The sequence below is a fragment of the Dendrobates tinctorius genome, unplaced genomic scaffold, assembly GCF_039654945.1.
Source record: "Dendrobates tinctorius isolate UK_male_01 unplaced genomic scaffold, ASM3965494v1 ptg000089l, whole genome shotgun sequence".
NCBI classification, from domain to species: domain Eukaryota; kingdom Metazoa; phylum Chordata; class Amphibia; order Anura; family Dendrobatidae; genus Dendrobates; species Dendrobates tinctorius.
Window position 1 is genome coordinate 14,271,111 of NW_027361757.1, and position 22,966 is coordinate 14,294,076.

At 46.9% G+C, this 22,966-nt stretch overlaps 1 protein-coding gene across 3 annotated transcripts in view; it reads left to right on the plus strand.

Moving 5' to 3' along the window:
* Positions 1-22,966, plus strand: part of LOC141098232 (WASH complex subunit 2-like) — a 125,927-nt gene that overhangs the window by 14,039 nt on the left and 88,922 nt on the right. For all 3 annotated transcript variants that reach the window (XM_073585837.1, XM_073585838.1, XM_073585840.1), the window contains exons 4-9: positions 10,202-10,375; positions 11,090-11,183; positions 12,825-12,895; positions 17,793-17,840; positions 19,739-19,831; positions 22,776-22,863. In XM_073585837.1, the coding sequence (XP_073441938.1) occupies positions 10,202-10,375; positions 11,090-11,183; positions 12,825-12,895; positions 17,793-17,840; positions 19,739-19,831; positions 22,776-22,863 (568 nt within the window). The remainder of the gene's footprint in view (positions 1-10,201; positions 10,376-11,089; positions 11,184-12,824; positions 12,896-17,792; positions 17,841-19,738; positions 19,832-22,775; positions 22,864-22,966) is intronic.

Here is a 22,966-nt window from a genome sequence, read left to right on the forward strand (position 1 = left end):
AGTCTGCTAACCCACTGTGCTCTGCACGCATGGGTTCGAATAAATCCGAACCATGCGCCCCCTCCTAGACCTAAAGCTGTTAGGCAAGCTTGTCAAAGTACTTCATTTCAGAATCAAATCTCTCCGTTCTGTTACCTCCTCATTGGAAACGGGAATACCTCGCGTATGTCACATCAGGGACATGTATCCACATTCCAGTCTTCTCAGGCCAATCGGAGACTGACATTTTCGGTTCATGGACTTACCTTTCGATCTTTCCACTGCCCCAGAGTGTTCACCAGGGTCATGGCTGCTGTCATATCCACTCTGCACTCCCAGGGTGTGGTGATTCTACCCTACCTAGACGACCTCCTCATCAAGGGATCGTCTCTGCAGGCCTGTGCCCAAGGTGTTAGTGTCACAGTGTCACGGTGAAAACACTCTCTTCCCCTCTCATCTGGGTTGGCTAGTGAACCTAGACTAGTCCTTTTTGGGGTTGATCATGGACTCTTCTCCGAGGGATGGTAATTCTGCCTCCAGGAAATATCTCGACGCGTATTATGTAGTCTTCCCCGAGGGTTGATAATTCTCCCTCCAGGATAGATCTCGACGTGGATCCGGGGAGCACGGCCGCCCCCCACTCCCTGCGGTCCAGTATGCAGGTCCTAGGGAAACTGGTGGCATCGATCGAGGCAGTACTGTTTAGCCAACTTCATCTCCGTCCTCTACTGAAGCATTGCCGTTGGCTTGGGACGTTAACCCAGCACCCCTGGACCGCCTTTTTCGCCTGTTCCCCAGGATTAGCGGTCTCTCAGGAGGTGGGAGTCAACATCCTCACTGGGTCAAGGAACATCGTTTCTTCCGGTCCCTGGTTGGGGCGCGTTTTTCCACCCCACACTGCCCAAGGACACTTTTCCATTCAGGAATCGCGTCTCCTGATCAATATCCTTGAGATTCTGGCAGTCAAGATGGCCCTTCATTGTTTCCATCAACTTTTGGCCGACCGTCTCATTCGGATCCAGTCGGACAACGCCACGGGGGGGGGGGGGGGGGGGGGGGCGTACATTAATGGCAAGGGGTGGCACATAGAGCAGAAGAGTGATGCTCGAAGTAGAATACATTCTGCGGTGGGTCAAGACTCGCCATTCAGCCTTTTCGGCAGCTCATATCCCTGAAGCAGAGAATTGGGCGGCAGATTCTCTCAGCCATCAAGGTCTGGCCTCGGGAGAGTGGTCCCTTCATCCGGGCGCTGGGGTACTCCGGATGTGGATCTCATGGCCTTCAGACTAAACGCCGTAGTTCCTGCATTCGTTGCTCGCTCCCGACATCTATTAGTCATCAGATCAGAAGCTCTGGTGCTTCAGTGCCATCACCTTCGCCTCACTTACATTTTTCGGCCGCTTTTGCTTATCCCAAGCGTCATTCAAAAGATCAAGGCGGAGGGTATCCTGGTGATTCTCGCCGCACCAGACTTGCCACGCTGAGCGTGGTGCGCGTAACTAATGCAACTAGTCGCCGACATTCCCTGGCGTTACCGGACCTCCTCTCTCAGGGCCCATTTACCGCCAGGACTCGAGAGTGCTGAACTTAACAGCCTGGGCATTGAATCCTGGATCCTAGCCCAGGCCCGTTGCTCGTGACAAGTAGCGTCTACCATCATCATCAACGCCCGGAAATTTACCTTCAGGCGTATTTACCATCATATTTGGAAAGACCCTTTTTTCTTTTGGTATATATAAAAAAAAAAATTACAACCACGGATGTTCCCCACTTGTGTTTTTGCTATTTCGTCCATGTTGGTGTTTCTCTAAGGCCTGGATCACACTTCCGGTTTTTAAAATCCGTCGTTTTCCGTTAAACGGATCCGCCATTTTTTTTGGAGGATCCGTTTTTTTGTCCCATAGACTTCCATTAGCGGCTACCGCGGATCCGTTTGCATCCGTTTGCAGCAAAACGGAAACGGATCCGTTTTTTCACACTTTGACGGATGCATGCGGATGCCAAAAAACGGATGTGTGAAACAGGCCTTAGCAGGATTCGATTCAAGCCTGGCACTGTCTTCTCTCAAATGCTCTCCATCCTGTTCCAGCGAAAAATACCTTCCAAATCTCAGGTTAAGACCTTCATACAGGGAGTGCCGCACCTTGTTCCTCCCTACAAGATGCCTTCTGAGCCTTGAGATCTCAATCTGGTCTCAGGTGCCTTACAAGTGGCCCCCTTCAAACTCATGCACGACGTGTCACTAAACCTTTCTTAGGAAGTTGCCTTTCTCGTGGTAGTAGCATCCAGCAGGCGGGTCTCGGAATTGGCGGCTCTGTCTTGCAAACCTCTATTTCTGGTCTTTCACCAGGGCAAGGTGGTGTTAAGGACTTTCCAGCCTGCATGTCTAAGGTAATTTCTTCTTTTCATCTGTATGAAGACATAGTCTTGCCCTCGTCCTGCTCAGCTCAGGGTCATCGTACTGACAAAGTTCTCCGCACTTTGCATTTGGCGAAAGTACTCCGGAAATACATTTCCAGAACAGCGCCTTTCCGCAAATCGGATTCCCTCTTTGTATTTCCAGAGCGACATAGAAAAGGCCTACCTGCTTAAAAAAATACAATAGCCAGAAAGATCCACTGTGCACTTCACGAAGCTTACCGTGTCAGACGTCAGCCTATCTGGAAAGGCTCATGGCAAATTCCATTCGGTCAGTGAGCGCTTCCTGGGCCTTTTGTCTCCAGGCGTTAGCCATGCAGACCTGTTGTACTGAAACTTGGTCCAATCTTCATACGTTTGTTAGGTACTACGAAATTCATTCTCAAGCCTTTTCAGATACTGCCCTTGGCAGACAAGTTCTGCAATCGACAGTAGCACATCTGTAGACCAGATTAATCGCTGGGTAGTTAAGGTTTCAGCTGTTGTGCTGTTTCCCACCCAGGGACTGCTTTAGGACGTCCCATGGTCCTGTGTCCCCCAATGAGGCGAAGGAGAAACAGGGATTTGTGTGTACTCACCATAAAATCCTTTTCTCCGAGCCAATCATTGGGGGACACAGCACGCACCCTCTTAACTTGTAGTTTGTGTTTTTGACATGTTGCATTCTTTGTTGGCTATCTGTGAACTCCTACGGCTTTAGCACCGAACTGATAGAGCCAGCAGAGGGTGTATACTGTGGCGGAGGAGACAATTTTCTTTGTGCATTTGCTTAGTGTCCTCCTAGTGGCAGCAGCATAACACCCATGGTCCTGTATCCCCCAATAATTGGGTCCGGGGAAAAGGATTTTACGGTGAGTACACACACAAATCCCTGTGGTTTTTTTTTTTTCTTTTTGTGCTAAGAAGGAAGTCTAGAAGGACAGTACTAGTTTTGGGAAACAAAAAAAGTGTGAAATATGCAGCACTTGAACTTTGCCTGACAATCGACAACGAAAACACTCAGCTACGTTAGTGGGTTTTCAAGCATATATCCTTTATGTAATTTAGCCCTTTTTATTTTAGTTAAAACACAACATGTATATTTTTTATTTGAATTAATAAAAACCTCTTTCTGCAGCTTTTTCCTGCACAAAAAATGTTTTAAAAAAAAAAAAGGTGCAACGTGGACATGCCCTAATGCTGATGGTCTATACTTAGAATAAGCCATCAATATCATATTGGCAAGTGTCTAATCACAGGCATCCTTGTTAATCAGCTGCTTAATTGGACCCGCCATGGTGCTTCGGGTACATCGGGCCGGTGGTGACGAGCGAGTATGCTCGTTGCTCGGGTGATCTCCGAGTACTTTGGTGTGCTCGGAGAGTTAATTTGTATTCCCACAGCTGAATGATTTGCGGCTACTTGATAGCCTGAATACATGTGGGGATTCCCTAACAAACAGGCAATCCCCACATGTATTCAGGCTGTCTAGCAGCCGCAAATCATGCAGCTACGGGCCTACGGCGACACAAATTAAATCTCCAAGCACATCCAAATACTCGGAGATCACCCGAGCATGCTTGGGAAAACCCAAGCAATGATTATACTCGCTCATCACTAAGATTCGTACGCTTTGTTGTGCGAGGAGAGAGAGAGATCCGGCCAGCTAGAAAAACGTTGCATTGTCCGTCCAGTTTTGTCAGCGGACGCCAAAATCTTGGCGGATCCGCAAAAAAAACGGATCCAACGGATGGCCATCCATCAAGATCTGCCGGTAATGCAAGTCTATGGGGGGGAAAAAGGATCCGCCAAGAAAAATGGCGGATCCGTTTTTTTGCAAAACGCAAAAAACGACTGATGGAGACAAACGGAAGTGTGAAACAGGCCTTATTGTGCATTTTATTATTGGCTGTTTCAGTGTAGATGACTGGCGGGGGTGAGCAGGAGGAATATGGAGTGCAGTGTCCACACCAAATATACCAACGTAAGAGCTGTAGGACTAATATACCGTATAAACACGGGCATCACATAGTGCTCTAGCTTAGTCCAGAAATGAAAAACTGAGATGGTAAACATGACAGAAGTAAAGTGGGGAGGTGAAATGGATCTTTAGACACAATTTATTGTGTTCCTATAGCAGTGTTTGCATAATACTTAGTGTTTTTATTACTCTTCTCTCTTAATGTTTTTTCTCTTTCGTCTCATTGAGGGGACACAGGAACCGTGGGTGTGTGCTGCTGCCACTAGGAGGTTGACACTATGCCATGAAAAAATTGTTAACTCCGCCTCCGCAGTATACACCCCTCCGACCGGCTGTAGGACAATCCGTTTTGCTTAGTGTCAGCAGGAGGTGGACAGGGGTCTCTCGCAGACCCATGCCTACCTCAATGTGCGTCTTTCCTTTTCAGGTAACCATGGAGGGATACAGAATAGATCTGCTACATCTGTATTCCCACACCGGGATCATGCGTACGCGTGTACTGCCACCCTGTATCCTCATGAATCGCACTGGCAGGACCCTAACCCCTAACACAAGACTTGTGTTCAGGTGGCAGCTCCTGGTCCTGACCTTCGTCTCCCATCACTCACCCACCAGAGCCTGATGATCGAGAGAGACGCCCTGCAGAAAAGGTTTGGGACAGCAATCTTTTCATGCAGATAACCGACCCCTGTTACAGGGTGAACTGGAGGTAAGAGGCTGCAGCGTTGTATGATCTGCTCACCAGCCCGGGCTCTATAATTATGTTAAGAGCCAACACTTACTTTCAAGCACGCGGTGCAGCATGGTTCCATCCCCCCTCCCGTGGCAGCGTTATGGCCCTGGGCTTCAGAAGGAGCCCAGCACAGCCGACGTCAGATTCTGACTTCCGGCAGGCTCCGCCCCTCGGCTTCCTCTTCCTGTACCAGCGCCATCTTGGTGCTCCAGGAGGCCAGAGCAGGGCCCCGCCCACTGCTTCCGGGTGGGGATTTCATAAAACATCTAGGCCGTGGCAGGGCTGTTCACCTCGCTCTCTTGCGCTCTCTCTCCCCCTCATCAGCCTTCGGGCGGCAGCTGCGGCGGGGACACAGGTCAAGGGTATGTAAGTACTGCATTACAGGTTACTCCCTCACTCCGCTTTCTACCCCCGACGGTCGTCCAGGTAAAGCCTGTCAGTATGCCCAAGGATGAGCAGTCCCGCTCCTCCTCATCCGCTTCAGTGACCTTGGTCAAATATTTTGTATGTACCAAATGCAATGTCAGGCTTCCTTCAGGTCAGTCCTCGCCACTCAGATTGCAGCAGACCTACGGTGTCACCTACGATATAGAGCAGGTGCAGCCCCCCGCTTTGCCTGTCAGAGCTCCCACATTATCCCTGGAGCAGGAGGAAGCCACCCTGCCTGCCGCCCAGGGGCCATCCATCGCCACGGGAGACAGTGAGTGTCCAGGATGGGCCTCTTCCTTATCTAAGTCCGTGGCCGACCTTACCAAGGTATCACAGACCTTGGTAACGGTGCTTAACAGATTGCCACTTCAGACTCCAGTGGACACAGGAGCACCAAAGGAGCCTCCTTTTGGGCCTTCTAGAGGCCATAAAAGGTTTAAACAGGACCACCATCCCAGGTTCCCTTCTCACTCCATCTCACCGTCAGAATTCCTCTGGCCGTCTGACTCCTCCCGGTCCTCATCCCGGAATCAGGCGAGGCATTGTCGGAGACACACTCTGAGAACGGGCCAGAACAGTCCCAGGGCGTCAAGGATATGGTTCAGGGCCTCATTGCCGCAGTCAATGAGACCTTTAACATTGGGGAGGCCACTACAATACCTAATGATCAGGCTTTTTCATTTAAGCGTCATAAGTCCCCCTCTAGGGTCTTCGCCTCCCACAAGGATTTTGAGGAAGTGTTGGCAAGGGAAATCCCAACCAGGCGGTTTCAGAGAGGAAGTCGTTTTGGGATTCTATATCCTTTCTCTCCAGATCTCACCGCCAACTGGCCCGCCTCCCCTTCGGTGGATCCACCAGTGTCCAGACTCGCTACCAATACAGTCCTCCCACTCGCCAGTGGGGCAGCCCTCAAGGATCTCAATGATAGGAGGATAGAATCCATGGCAAAATCTGCCTTTGAGGCAGCAGCCGCTACATTGTATCCAGCCTTCGCCTCAGCCTGGGTAGCTAAGTCTGTTACAGAATGGGCCAAACAGCTTAGACATGGCATATTGGCCGGGGCACCCCCAGCGGAACTGGTGGAGTTCGCAGATCAAATCTCTCATGCCGGGAGGTATATGGTATCAACAGCCCTGGATGCCGTGTCTTGCGCAGCTCAAGCATCTAGTAACGTGGCAGGCTGATTTGTCCCCAAAGAAATCACTGACCAATCTGCCATTTCAGGGCACCCGGCTCTTTGGGTCAATGTTAGATCAAATTATTAAGGATGCAACAGGGGGTACAAGCTCCCTTCTCCCTCAGGCCAGGCCTCGTCGATATGTTTTCAAACGTAGGGCTCAGCCCTTTCGCCGTACCCCAGCGACAGGCACTTATGCTCAGTGCCCACAGAGGTCGCAAGCACCGAGAGATAGGAGGAATGTATCCTTTTGGGCCACCCTTTCTTGCCATTCCCGCAGTTCCAACAGCAGAGCTGCCGTGGCAGAGCCACTTCAGCCTGACGCCAGCAGGGAGTCCAACTCCCTTCCCAGTACCTCTCCCAGACTAGGTGGCTGCCTTCTCATAAGAGATGTCTGGCAGAGTTCAGTAGAGGATATCTGGGTAAAGGAGGTAGTATCGACAGGATGCAAGATAGACTTCAACGCGCTTCTGCGAGATCGCTTCTTTCTATTGCAACCACCAAAAGACGCTTCTATGGCTCTAGGTTTTTTTTTTTTGCGGCAGTCGACCCTCTCCTCAAAGCAGGATCGTTCCCGAGCAGGAACGTTTTACCGGCTTTTACTCAAACCCGTTTGTGATACCAAAAAAGGATGGCTGTTTGTCCCATACTAGACCTCAAAAGGCTAAACAGATGGGTCCGCTTACGCCATTTCAGGATGTGATCGATTCAGTCGGTAATTATTTCTATGGAGGATCAGGAATTCCTATGTTCCATAGATATCCGGGACGCCTACCTGCACGTCCCCATTTTCAGGAACATCAAAGGTTTCTGCGTTTTACTGTCCAAAAGCAGCATTTCTAGTTTGTGGCCCTGCTATTTGGGCTAGCAACAGCCCCCAGAATTTTTACAAAGATTATGGCAGCGATGGTAGCTATATTAAGGGTCAGAGGCATAATATTGGAACCATATCTCGACGATATTCTCGTCAAAGCGCCCTCCTTCTCTCATGCCCAGAAAAATCTAGCGGTAGTTTTAAACACGCTGTCCCAGTTTGGTTGGATCATAAACAGGGAGAAATCTCGCCTAACAGCAACACAACGCCTAGAACTCTTAGGGATGATAATCGACTCCCGCTGCTCGAGGGTCTTTCTCCCAGAAAGAAAGTGGATTACCCTCCAGCAGGGAATTTGCTCTCTGTTGAAATTCCGGCTTCTATCCTTTCGCGCTGCCATGAGAGTCCTGGGAAGGACGGTGGCAACTTCAGAGGCAATACCCTTTGCCCTGTTCCGTTCCAGGATACTGCAGAGGAACATCCTCCTTCAGTGGGACAGGTCCATCTCTTCGCTGGATCGCCCCTTCCTCCCTTCCATTCAGACCAGGGAGTCCCTCAAGTGGTGACTGACCTCCCCCTCGTTCATCTGGGATGGCCTTTTCCCCCTGTCCACTGGCAGGTAGTAACTACAGATGCCAGTCTCCTGGGCTGGGGCGCAGGATTCCGCCACCTGACGGTCCAGGGACGATGGTCGAGGCGAGAATCCGCACAATCAATATTCTAGATCTGAGGGCGGTCTTTCTAGTACTCCTACATTGGGAAAGATACCTCAACAACCAGCCAGTCCGGATTCAAACGGACAATGCCACGGCGGTGGCATACAAAGGGGAACCAGGAGTCCCTGGGCACTGGCCGAGGTATCCAGAATCTTCAACTTGGCAGAAACCGCAATTTTGGCGGTTTACGTTCCCGACAACACGGCTGCCGACTTCCTCAGTCGGGAGGGGCTCGCGGCAGGAGAATGGTCCTTACATCAGGACGTGTTCCGTCAGATATGTCGGCTATGGGGGACTCCAGACGTGGACCTCCTGGCATCGCGACAGAACAGAAAGGTCCAACAGTTTGTCTCAAGATACCGCGATCCTCTAGCAATAGGGGTCGACGCGCTGGTCATTCCCTGGACACAGTTCAGACTCCCTTACCTGTTCCCTCCCCTTCCTCTCCTGCCCAGACTGCTAAAGAAGATCAAGGCGGAAGGGGTGCCGGTCATATTGATCGCCCCGTACTGGCCCAGGAGGGCCTGGTTCGGAGAAATTATCAATCTCACAGGCACCCCCTGGAGACTCCCCGACAGACCAGATCTCCTGGCTCAGGGGCCGTTTTACCACTCTAATTCTCGGTTGCTCTATTTGATGGCATGGCCGTTGAAACTACAATACTGAGAGCAGCGGGATTTTTGGACTAAGTCATTAATACAATCATCCAGGCTAGGAAGCCATCCTCTTCAAGGGTCTATTATTGAGCCTGGAAGGCCTATTTTGGCTGGTGTGAGTCTAATCACATCACACCTATGCCCTGTTCCCTGCCATCTGTCCTAGCTTTTCTCCAGGCAGGGTTAGATGGCGGTCTGGCCCTAAGTTCCTTGAAACGCCAGGTATCTGCTCTCTCTATTCTTTTTCAAAGAAATGTGGCCTCCCGTTTACAGGTTAAGACCTTTCTGCAAGGAGTGGCACAAGCGGCCCCGCCTTACAGATCCCCTGTGGCTCCATGGGATCTTAACTCGGTCTTGGAAGCCTTGACAGATTTACCCTTTGAACCCCTCCAGGAAACTCCCGTGTCTTTGTTGTCCTGGAAGGTGGTATTTCTCGTAGCCATCACCTCTATTAGGCGGCTTTCAGAATTAGCGGCATTGTCCTGTTGCCCTCCATTCCTAATTATGCAACAGGACAAGGTTGTTTTGCGGCCGCCTAACTTTCTTCCCAAGGTGGTATCGGCCTTCCACCTGAACGAGGATGTAATCCTTCCGTCATTTTGTCCTGCTCCAACCCATCCTCTGGAGCGTTCTTTGAATAAGCTAGACTTGGTCAAGGGCGCTAAGGCTCTATTTGGCCAGTACCGCTCCCTTCAGGAAGGCGGACTCGCTTTTTTGTTATCTCCAATGGGCTGAGAAGAGGCCTTCCGGCCTCTAAGGCAACAATTGCCCGCTGGATCAGAATGGCCTTTTCAAGGTTCTATAAGGTCCATACCTATGCTTCAACGGACGCCAGCCTAAGCAGAAGAATCTTGCAGGTGGCAGTGATGAGTTCTCCGACCTGTCTTTTCCCACCCCAGGAACTGCTTTTGGGGCGTCCCACGGTTCCTGTGTCCCCCAATGAGACGGAAGAGAAAACAGGACTTTGGTTGCTTACCGTAAAATTTGTTTCTCAGTCTTCATTGGGGGACACGGCACCCTCCCATGACTTTTACTTGTAATGAATATATGATGACTTGCATGATAATGTCTCCTCCTACTGCTTTTTCACTAACTGATTGTCCTACAGCCGGTCGGAGGGGTGTATACTGCGGAGGCGGAGTTATCATTTTTTTTTATGGCATAGTGTCAACCTCCTAGTGGCAGCAGCACGCACCCACCGTTCCTGTGTCCCCCAATGAAGACTCTGAGAAACAGATTTTATGGTAAGCAACCAAAATCCTGTTTTGTTTTTTTTGTTTTTTCATATCGATTTGATAAATTTTCTTCATTTTTGAAAGGAGAAAACCAGAGAACAGAAGGAAGTAGAATTAATCCCCAAAATCCAAGAAGCTGTTAATTTTGGGTTACGAGTCCTGGAAACTGCATTTGAACAACTTGACATCAAGGCAGGAAACTCCGATTCTGAGGATGAGGAAGTGAATGAAAGAGTGGAACTTATTCTGGAGCCAAAGGTAATGTACCACTCCGCCAGAGAAAGCATAGTTGGATTAGAGTTCAAGAACTAACCGTAAAGACGAGCTGAGTTCGATGCGCTCCCCGGGCAGATTTTTCCCACACCGCTTCGGGTGATTGACAGATCTCTTTCATCTCTGTATATAGGGAGAGACCTGTCAGTCAACTGAATCTTCGCAGAGAAAACCGTACTTATCTGTAATCATGTAGCCAGGCTCTGATTCATGCTGCCCGTGATCTGGAAAGCAAGAATAGAGTAACAGGTTCCCTTTTAGGTTTCATTGTAAATATACATTGCTTTATTATGCACATTGTCCTGTATATGATGACAGCCACGAGCGAACTGTCACTGTCAAATGTAATAGCCACCACTAGCAGACATCAAGGGCGGATTTGGCTTTAGTAGAGTCAGTTCTTTATAGGAACATCAGTATTAGAGATGAGCAGATAGTCAGTTTTGAGTTAAATTGCTAGAAATGTATGGTTTCATTCAAATTCGAACATTTTGAGATTCAATTTGGCAAATTTGAAAAGAGCTGCGCATCTCTAAACAGCAGATACCTTTACATTTATGCATGTAGATATGCGATAGATGAGGGGTCATTGAGACCCGTTTCTTCACTCACTTACTCCTGTGTTTTTATACACTTTGGAAGTTTTCATTTGATGAAACTATTTTGTCTGAATAACAAGTTTATCTGGCTTATTTTTAGGATTTATACATAGATCGCCCATTACCGTATTTAATTGGCTCTCAGTTATTCATGCAGCAAGAAGATGTAGGGCTTGGGGACCTATCAAGTGAAGGTAATTTTTTTTTTTTTTTTCACTGCTATTTCCCTATGGCGGAGGTTAACATCCACTTTGTTATAGGAAATCAGTGGGAAGTCCTACTAGTGATTGACTACTGCACCGCGATACAGAGAAGACTGTCAATCACTGAGTAGTACCGTCCACTGGACTCTTGCATACAAGCACCAGAGATTACAATGCAACTTTTACTGAAAATTTTCCTATAATGAAATGTGACGCTGATCAGCTGTTCCCTTTCAGATATTGGGTGTTTTGTTTGCTGTCCCCATACACATAAGAGCAAAGTCAGTCAAAAAACCCTCTGATTTTGGCTAAACCATCCAACTTTGTGTATTGTGGTGCGCCTCTTTCTCTTGATGGCAGATGTGATGGGAAAGAAAAAAAAAACTTAGAAAAATACTTTGACTTGGAGTATCATTAACCCCCTCCTTTTTTTTTTTTTTTTTTTTTCTTTTGCGCTTTAGTTTTTTTTCTCCCCTTGTTCCAACAACCATTTTTTCATTTTTCCTTCCACACAGCCATATGAGGGTTGTTTTTTTGCTGGACGAGTTGTACTTTTCCAATACCCTATCCATTTTATCATTTGACGCACTGGAAAGCGAGAAAAAAATTCCGAATGCTTTGAAATTGCGAAAAAGTGCAGCACCACAAATTTTTTTTTTTTTGTTTATTTACCATGTTCGCTATATGGAAAAACTGACCTGGCAGTATAGTTCTCCAGGTTAGTACAAGTACACAAATACCAAACATGCATGATTTTTTTCTTTTTTTATTTACATGGTGAAAAAAAAAATTCAGAAATTTGTAAGCAAAAAAAAAAAGAATTTGCTTGTATCGCCATTTTCCGAGACCCGTAGCATTTTCATTTTTTAAGATCTGGGGCTGGGTGAGGCTTGTTTTTTGCTCCCTGAGCTGACGTTTTTATTGATATCATTTTGGAGTAGATATGATGTTTCGATCACCTCTTATTGCATTTTATTGCAGTGTTCCTGCAGTCCAAAAAAAAAAAACGTAATTCTGGCGTTTTTGATTTTTTTTTTTTTTCTTTTTTTTTCTCATTATGCCGGTTACAGATCGGAGTAATTTATTTTATACTTTTGATCGGAATTTTTACAAACATAACGTTAGCAGAAATCACGATCTCCATGCCTCGAGCCAGCGTTCACAAGAGTATCGTAATGACGGGCATGGGGCTTTTCAGCTGACCCCTGGCTGTCATGACAACCCATCGGTACCCTATGATCTCATGACAGGTGCAATGATGGGCTGTATGAATGACGGGCTTCCTGCTGGTGCATGTTAAATCCTGATTTTAGAGACTGACAGCAGGATGTTGCAGGTCAACAGCCATGGCCAGAGCACTGCTCCACTTGCTAAAGGCACATGATGACTACTTAAATCAGCCATCATGTGCGGGGAAAGTAGTGAGCTCGGCATGCAAGCCCACATTAACCCGACCTTTGAAATAAATATACGTCAAAGGTCGTGAAGGGGTTAACATAGAGAATATTCCAACCTCTGTTTTTAGCATTAATGTAGTTTACTGTTTTCTTATGCAGATTTATACCCATGTGTGCTTTTCTTGTATAGCACGTTTTACTGATGATGCTCAGTAATGCTTTTATGTTCCCACAGAAGGGTCTGTAGATAATGATCGGGGGAGCGCTATTGACAGTGAGGAGGAAGACGACAAAGATAATGATGAGGTATTATTTTTTGTTTATTTCTTACAATGTTGTCAGCATTTCTCCTTTGCTGATGCTTGCAGCCATTGTTGCTGTGTAGAGTCTGACTTTATGGCCCTATGTACTCTGGCCTGTTATCACAATTTGCTTTTTTTCCGATCTATTACAACTATGGTATGCTGGAGAAGATCAGCAATAACTGTGGTTTATCATAATTGTTATGTTGCCATAAAATTATAGTACCGTATTTTTCGGACTATAAGATGCACTTTTTTTTCTTCCAAAAATGTGGAGGAAAATGGGGTGTGCGTCTTTATAGTCTGGATGTACTGACTCTGGCTATGGTGGGGAGCTGGGAGAGCGGCATCCGCGGAGCAGCGGGTCACAGGAGGCTGCAGCTGCAGGTAACTCTTGTTCCTGCTGCTAAAGAGAAATGAATATTCACCGCATTCAATGAATATTCATTTCTGTTCAATAATAGTATCTTGGTATGATTGACCCAGTCCTGATATGCATGGTAGTCCATGGCCCCATCAGAAAGCATTAAAAAAAATAAATAAATTACCCTTACCTAACCGGCGCTCCCTCGCAGTGTCCTGCTCTGGTGCCAGCAACTGCTTTATGCTTGTAAGCAGCGCATGGCACAGACGGAATACTTGCTGGGACTGTGCGCAGATAGCAGTGAGTATTCATTTCTCTTCAGTAGCGCGCAGTGTCGTCCGCCGGCTTCCTGCTGCTGCTAGCAGTCACGTGTGCCTCTACTTAAGAGAAATGAATGTTCATTTCTGAATATTCATTTCTCTTAAGTAGTTTTATGTTTTCTGATAGGGCCATGCATACCAGGGTGGAGGGCAAGTATAAGGATGGAGCCATGCATTCCAGGACCGGAATGGTAGCTAATCATACCAGAATAGGATGGGGCCCTTCATACTAGGATGAGATGGGAGCCCTGCATACCAAGATAAGGATGGGGGCCAAGCATACTAGGATGAGATAGGGTCCCTTACCAGGATAGGGATGGGGCCATGCATACTAGTATAGGGATGAGGGCGGTCATTCCTGCCAGGGTAGGGATGAGGGAGCCATGCATACCAGGATAGGGATGGGGGGCCATGTGTATCAGGATGGGGATGAGGGGACCATATATACCAGGATAGGGGATATTGTGTACATAGTTGACCACATTTTTTGCTTACATTTTTTTTCCTAATTTCCCGCTCTAAAACTTAGGTGCATGTTATAGTCTGAAAAATATGGTAATCAGCATAGGCATAGATAGAGGAGCAGTTGTTTAATAGTGGGGGTGCCCCAAAGCCATTCTTCTCCTTACCAGAATTTTAACATTTACAGCTAAGAGAGCTGGTCTGAGAGGTAATGTCTCTCCTTGTGGAGAATACCAAGCAAGCCTAAGGAGACTTTTAGGCCATTAAATGTTTTTCTGGGAATTTAAATATGCAATTAGTCTCCTCAGAGAGTAAAAGAAGAGGCGCACTAGCCCCACCTATTGGGGATAGCAATCCTAAAAGTCAATATTGACCCTTTTAATGAGTCTTGCCACGAAACTTATGATAAAAAGCCAAAGCAGAAACTGCATTCTTTGAATCATGTTTTGGGTGTTTGCTCCTCTTCTGTGCAAAGGAGGAAGACCGGTTTGCCAGGGGAAAGCAAGAGCAAACAGAATCTTTTGTGAATGAAAGCGGAGTGACATGTTTGTTCATCAATGACATGCATTATAAATGTAAATTCAGTTCATAGATGTTGCTGCCTTGCAATCAGCCCTGCAAGAAGTGTCACTAGCCAATATTGACCCTCCTCGTTAGCTGTTGGACCTTTTTGAAGAGATCGCCCTTCCAAAAAAAAAACTTCAGCTACTGAATCACTATCTGATTAAGTTTTTCTCATATTGCTAATTATACCTCATTGACACAATCTTGTTACAGAGAAGTGTTACCTTACCGTTGTGCCTGTGATGCCCACAAATAACACTTCCTGTCACTCAGGGCCTGCATCAGCACCTGGGCAAGTGCCAGGGCCCTGAGTAGTGCCCGCTTGCTATGCATCCCTCCCGTTCCATCACTGCAGCGTTTTCCGTGTCCTCTGACTGTGACGTTCAGGTCAGAGGGCGCGATGATGTGACTAGTGTTCGCCCTCTGCCTGAACAGTCACAGTGCAGAGAGCCGGAAGATGCCGCCGCTGAGGAGCCTGGAGCAGAGCAGCGGCCAGCGAGTAGAGATGAGTATTTTGGTTTTTTTTTCTTTTAATGTTTGGAGCTATATATAGGGCCAATTATATATGGAGCATCTTATGAGGCGTATTATAAATGAAGCATCTTATGGGGCCAATTTTATATGGAGCATCTGTCATGGTCACGTGGGACTGGACACGCCTCCAGCAGGGCGAATTTATATGACACGCATGACCCTGCATACACCGCCTCCAGCAGGGCGAATTTAAATAATAGCACGTGCAGCCGGATACACTGCCTCCAGCAGGCGAATTACAGTGGTACACGTATGTCTGGATACATGCCTCCAGGAGGGCGAATTTCAGAATAAAGGGGAAAACCAAGGAAACAATTACAATGGTGGCCCTGCGACAGGGGACGTGGAGACCTCCTGCACTCCCCTGAGTCAGTGTCTCTACACTCCTAACGATCACTAGGCCGGTTCCGCACCGGGCGCCGATCAGAATACCTAATATCCCTAGCTCGCACTGCACCTAGCCCTTTCTAGTGAAGTGGACGGTGCAGACACTAATCCCACCACTGCACTGAAACACATAAGGGAAAGTGACAAACAGGGAACACCACTTAGCTTAGCTCTGTTGCTAATGCTCCCAGCAAGAGTCCAGCACCTGAGTGCAACTGTCCAGCAACAGAGTCCAGCACCTGAGTGCAACTGTCCAGCAACAGAGTCCAGCACCTGAGTGCAACTGTCCAGCAACAGAGTCCAGCACCTGAGTGCAACTGTCCAGCAACAGAGTCCAGCACCTGAGTGCAACTGTCCAGCAACAGAGTCCAGCTCTCCACCATAGCTGCCACTCCAGGACTCTGACTGAGCTGCCCGGGACTCTCCTCCAGCTCCTTCCTTCACCCAGGATGGTTGGAAAAGACCAATAATATCACCAACAGTGAGTGAGCACAACTGACACACCTTTATTGAGCCATCACACCTGTTAGTGATTCCCGTGCAATAACATTAACCACCACCGGGGGCCAACTAGAACTAAAAACACCAGTGCAATGACCATAACGGCCACCGGGGGCAAAAACCAACCTTAAGCACAGCTGAAGGAAAAAAAAAAGGTTACTTCTACATTTATCTGTCAGATCCAACCTGGATCATGACAGCATCTTGTGGAGCCAACTTTATATAGAGCATCTTATGGGGCCAAATATATATATGGAGCATCTTATGGGGCCAATTATATATGGAGCATCTTATGGGGCCAATTGTATATGGAGCATCTTATGGGGCCAATTATATATGGAGCATTTTATGGGGCCAATTACATATAGAGCATCTTATGGGGCCAGTTATATATGGAGCACTATATGGGGCTCATTCTATTTGGAGCAATATATGGGGCCCATCATATATTGTATGGAGCATTAAATTGGGCCTATTCGGTATGGCGCATTATGAGGCCTATTCTGTATGAAGCATTTTATGGGGCTCTTTATACTGTATGGAGGCAAAATATGGGGCTCATTATACTGTATGGAGGCAAAATATGGGGCTCATTCTGTATGGTGCATTATATGGTGTCCATTATTCTGTATGGAACATTATATGGGGCTCATTATTTTGTATGTAGCAATATATGGGACTCATTATAATGTATGGAGCAATATATGGGGCCTATTATTCTGTATGGAGCAATATATGGGGCTCATTATTCTGTACGGAGCAATATATGGGGCTCATTTTTATGTATGGAGCAATATATGGGGCTCATTATTCTGTATGGAGGATTATACCATCCGGTTTCTGAGCTATTGTAGAATTTACTATAGATATCACTCATGTAAGATGTAAGTGAAATCTGTACACCTATATTTCTCAGCTGTATCTGTGCATCATGAATTGTGGTATGTGTTAAGGGGACCCACTGAGACTGTTTTTGCCCAGGGCCCACGAAAACCTGGAACCAGCCCTGCTGTCACTTTCTGGAATCATTTTGCTTTTTATGCAATAACTAGAAATAGGCCCGATGCTATTGCATCGGGAGTGCAGTGAAATGAACATCCTACCCCCCCCCGGCGGGCAGCTCAGCCATTGAGCGGTGCCTCGCGGCTGTGGAGGGGGATTTGAATCCCCCGCCGGCTGAGCCATTGAGCGGTGCCGCACGGGATATGAATCCCCTGCCAAAGCCGCACGGCATCGCTCATTGGCTGAGCACCCCTGACGCTCAGCCAATGAGCGGCTCGGAATTCAAATTCCCCCGCCCCGCCGATTGAGCCAATGAGTGGTGCCGCGCGGGATTTGAATCCCCCACCAAAGCCGCGCAGCCAGGGGTGACTCAGCTAATGAGCGGTGCCGCGCGCCTTGGCGGGGGATTTGAATCCCGCCCCCTCATTGGCTGAGCCGCCCATCCGGCGGGCGGCTCAGCCAATGAGTGGTGCACACGTGGCTTGACTGGGGATATGACTCCTGGCCGCCATATCGGAATACCCATAACTTGGGTGTTCCATATGGCGGTCAGCGTACTTCTGTCGCGGTGCATTGTGGAAGCGACACAAGAGCCGGAAGTGTGTGACAGAGTTTTTTGATAATTATATATTAGATGTTGAAGTATATACATAGTTGTGTTGTTTCTCTCCTGCAGTTTTTGCTGTAATTGTTTTCTTCCTATTACTGATATTATGGTTCCTTGTAATATTTTGGACAAAACCTTAATCTGTTGTTTCCAACCACAGGAGTCAGAAGAAGACTATGGTAACAACTCGGATGAAGAAAAGAAACCAGTGAGAGATACTGTTTGTTTTATGTTATGTTCTCTGGTGTTGTCATTTATTATTATTATTATTATTATTATTATTATTATTATATTTTATTATAGCGCCATTTATTCCATGGTGCTTTACATGTGAGAGGGGGTATACATAATAAAAACAAGTACAGTAATCTTAAACAATACAAGTCACGACTGGTACAGAAGGAGAAAGGACCCTGCCCGCGAGGGCTCACAATCTACAAGGGATGGGTGAGGATACAGTAGGCGAGGGTAGAGCTGGTCGTGCAGTGGTTTGGTGGATCGGTGGTTACTGCAAGTTGTAGGCTTGTCGGAAGAGGTAGGTCTTCAGGCTCTTTTTGAAGGTTTCCAAGGTAGGCGAGAGTCTGATATGTTGTGGTAGAGAGTTCCAGAATAGGGGGGATGCATGGGAGAACTCTTTTATGCGATTGTGGGAAGAGGAGATAAGAGGGTAGTAGAGAAGTAAAGGGGGTTTTACACTAAGCGATATCGCTAGCAATATCGCTAAAACGTCACTGGTTTTGTGACGTTATAGCGATATTGCTAGCGATATCGCTATGTGTGATACTTACCTCCGACCGGCTCCCCCGCTGTCCATCGCTGATCGCGCGAGAATGCCCGGCTCCATTTCTCGCCGGGCGCTTCCTGCTGAGACTTCCTGCTGTGACGACGAGCGACGCGTGGAGGCGGGCGGGAGGACGCAGGATCGCTGTGTGTGAATGGTAAGTATCGTCCGCTGCGTCGCTGCTGCATCGCTGTGAGGTCTTTCTGTATGAAAGCTCACTAGCGATCATTTAGCGATGCACCAGCGATCCTGACCGGGTGGGATCGCTGGTCGGATCGCTGGTGCATCGCTAAATGTAAAAGGGCCTTTAGTCTTGTGAGATTGCGTGCAGGTAAGTACCGAGAGACGAGGTCACAGATGTGTGGAGGGCGCGGGTTGTGGATGGTTTTGTATGCCATGGTTAGGGGGAGCCAGTGCAGGGACAAGTGGATTAGGAGGGCAGCAGAGTTTAAAATAGATTGGAGGGGTGCAAGAGTGTTAGAGGGGAGGCGACAGGTTGCAGTAGTCAAGGCGGGAGATAATGAGGGCATGGACTGAGGGCTGCAGTGATAGTTGACTTTGTGGAACTTTCTCCCATCTCCCTATTGCATCTCTGGAGCTCAGCCACAGTGATCTTGGAGTTCTTCTTTACCTCTCTCACCAAGGCTCTTCTCCCACGATTGCTCAGTTGGCTTCACGGCCAGGTGTAGAAAGACTTCTGGTGGTCTCAAACTTCTTCCATTTAAGGATTATGGAGGCCGCTGTGCTCTTAGGAACCTTGAGTACTGCAGAAATTCTTTTGTAACCTTGGCCAGATGTGTGCCTTGCCACAATTCTGTCTCTGAGCTCCTTGGCCAGTTCCTTTGACCTTATGATTCTCATTTGGTCTGACATGCACTGTGAGGTCTTATATAGACAGGTGTTTGCCTTTACAAATCAAGTCCTATCAGTTTAATGAAACACAGCTGGACTCCAATGAAGGAGTAGAACCATCTCAAGGAGGATCACAAGGAAATGGACAGCATGTGACTTATGAGTGTCTGAGCAAAGGGTCTGAATACTTATGACCATGTGATATTTCAGTTTTTCTTTTTAAATAAATTAGCAAAAATTTCTACATTTGTTTTTTTTCTGTCAAGATGGGGTGCAGAGTGCACATTAATGAGAAAAAAAATGACCTTTTTTGAATTTACCAAATGGCTGCAATGAAACAAAGAGTGAAAAATTTAAAGGGGTCTGAATACTTTCTGTACCCACTGTATATCTATATCTATTCTTACCATTTTATCAGAAATTTTCTCGTGTAAATGAGCATTATGTCTAAGCATACATTTCCCCCTGTTTAGCACCATCCAGCCCTGAGTGACGAGGATGAGGATAATGGATCAGACCTATTTGTTGATTCAGACAAGGAGGACGAAGAGGACAATGAAAAATCTGTAAGACTTCATATATAAAACCCTTTCTTTAGTCACCTGTGCTTCTTGGGCATCTATTGAGTTCAGTGTCTCCCCCTCTGCCTTGTATCACTTTCAGGCTATGTTCACACGTCGCGTTTTTTTTGCGTTTTCGCGGCGGTTTTAAACGCGCGATTTTGCCGCGAAAAATAAGCTTCCCATGCATTCCTGTGGGATTCCGCAATGCTGTGCTAATGCTGCGGTTTTTTCCGCGGCGGAATCGCTACGCGGTAAAAAACGCAACATGCTCATTAATTTAGCGGAATCGCGGCGATCCCGCACCCATAGGAATGCATTGTTCTGCTTACTTTCCGCATGTGGCTGTGCACACCATACGAAAAGTAAGCAGAACATTTGCGGATGGTACCCACGATCTGGAGGAGGGGAGATCTCCGGGCTATAGGTAACAATATCCCTGTAAAAAAATAGAATTAAAATTAAAAAATATTGTTATTCTTACCTTCCGGCGTCCCGCTCAGCGTTCCCATCTCTCTCCACGCTCCCGATCCTTTGCGAAAATGACCGCAATGACGTTGTGATCTCGTGGTAGCACGACATCTCGCTGTCATGCGCGATGACGCCGCGGGAGCGTGAAGTCTCGCGGTCATTCACGCAAAGGATTTCTGGGACCGGGAGCTTGGAGAGAGGCGGGAAGGCTGCGCGAGACGTCGGAAGGGGAGAATAACAATATTTTTTATTTTTTTCATTATTTTTTTACATCTTATCTTTTACTACTGATGCTGCATAGGCGGCCTCAGTAGTAAAAAGTTGGTCACACTCGTCAAACACTGTTTGACGAGTGTGACCAACCTGTCAATCAGTTCTCCAAGCGATGCTACAGATCGCTTGGAAAACGCTAGCATTCTGCAAGCTAATTACACTTGCAAAACGCTAGTTTTTCCGCAGGAATTTAAATGCGATTTTTCCCGCGGAATGGAATCCGGAATTCTCGCTGTAATTTCCGCGAGAGTTCCGCTACGTGTGCACATAGCCTCACATTATGGGGAACTTGTTGCATGAGAATGTAAAGTTCTGTTTTGGGGGGGTGGAAGCTTTAACTCCTTCACAACATTCGCCATACATGTACGGCACAAGATGGAAGCAGATGTTAGGAGCAGAGTCCCGGGGTGAGCTCACCCCATACTGGCAGGTGATGGCTGTGTGTTAGAACCAGGACCTACTTCTAATGCTTGTTAACCTGTTAAATGCCACTATTATAACGTTCACAGGAACATCAAACTCTGACAGAGGCATTTAACACACAGCGGTATGGGGTGCATCATTCTGTGTGCCCATTGGGATTCCTTTGACAGAACGGGGTCTGCTAAAGACCCCCACGCTTGTCATTATGGCGCTCCTTTGAAACCCTACCTGTGGCTGGACTTCAAAGGAGACTGTAATTTTTGCTATATTTAGCGATGCTGTGGCTTCACTGTATATAGCACAAGATATAAAAATAATTAACCGGATCGGTAAATGAAAAAAAAAATCGCCAAAATTACGTGTTTTTTTTTTTTTTTTTTTTATCCCTACAATTCCACCAAAAATGCTGTAACAAACGATGAAAACGTCAAATCTATCCCAAAATTGTATCAGTAAAAACGTTAAGCCATTACACAGCTCCATCGACCTAAAAATAAATAGTTACCGGTTTTGGAAAATGGCGACCCCCCCCCCGCAAGAAAAATTTCACCACTAAAATAATAACAAAAAAATACTGGACGTGTTTGGTATCGCAACAATCGTACTAGTGAGAAGAATCATATTGCAAGTTCATTTTTACCACAAAGTGTACACCGTTAAAACAATTTCCAAAAAAAGCAATGTCTTGACTCCCTGCGTGATTTTTTTTTTTTTTCCTGGTTTCCAATACACCATGTGGTAAAATGAACGATGTTATTGTAAACTGCAACTTGTCCCACAAAAAAAAAAAGAAGCAAGCCCTCGTATGTCTGTGGACAGAAAAATAAGTTACGGCTCTGGGAAGAGGGGGAGGAAAAAATGAAAATGCAAAATTTGGAAATTGGCCTGTCTGGGAGGGGTTAACGCTGATGGCCAGTTGATACTCCAGCACCATGTCCACTTTATAGTTTGCTGAGCACACCTTGGTGGCAGTTCTACTTGGTATGGTGGATTCGACTCATTCACCTGAGTGGGACTGGGGTACAGAGGGCGGCGGGACCAGGCCTTGCCTGCAGAGTGTAAAGTACTGTGCGTGGTAAGGGGTGAAGCGGACACAGCACTTGCTGATGGGTTGCTGCCTTTTTTGCAAACTGATCGGTGCGGTCAGCAGATGCAAAGCATTCTCCGATGTAATGGTTATGGCATATTCCTAAGCATACGATATTGGGAACCTGCCATCAGATTCATGCTGGCTGTAGTGTGATTGCAGCCAGATATGCTTTACTCTACAACACTTTAGGCGTTTTCAGACAAAACATACTTTAGAAAGCCGGCCAAGGATTATGACCAGTACAGTCCCTGCTCCGGTAGACTAATACTGTCTCCCCCATGTACATTGTAGTGGAGCAGGGAGATGTCAGCCGAGGATTGCATCAGTCAGCCGAGACACACTGTTGCCAGCTGGTATTTCAAAGTATGTACACTTGGAAACGCCGGAGCATTCGGAGTAAAACATTCCAGGCTTCAATCTGTTAAAAAGTTCCCTTGAAGTCCAAGAAAAGTTTTACTTGGTGCTCAGTTGGATCTATTTACATTCCTTTGCAGTGAGCTCCCCCTAGTGGCAGCTGCAGGCAGCCATCATTTTATGAGAAAAGCAGATTCACTAGTTACTTATCTATGTGTTAATTTTTGCCCATAGGATGCCTTTCTACTAAGATGTTTAATTTTACCTGAAGCATGTTGGCCAGATAATAAAATGCCGGCAGTGACTGATGTTATTAATATTTTTTTCCCCTTCTATTAGATAAAGACAAGAACAAAATCCTTTGCTGATGAATTAGCAGCCCGTATACAGTCAGAAGTCCCTAAGCGGCAGGAGACGGATCAGTCGTGTACGTTGCAAAAACTATTCTGTATATCAGTTTGTCAAAGTAGAAATTTGTTTTGCAATGCGAGTTTTTTTCTGTTTGATTTTATTATAATTATTATTTCCTT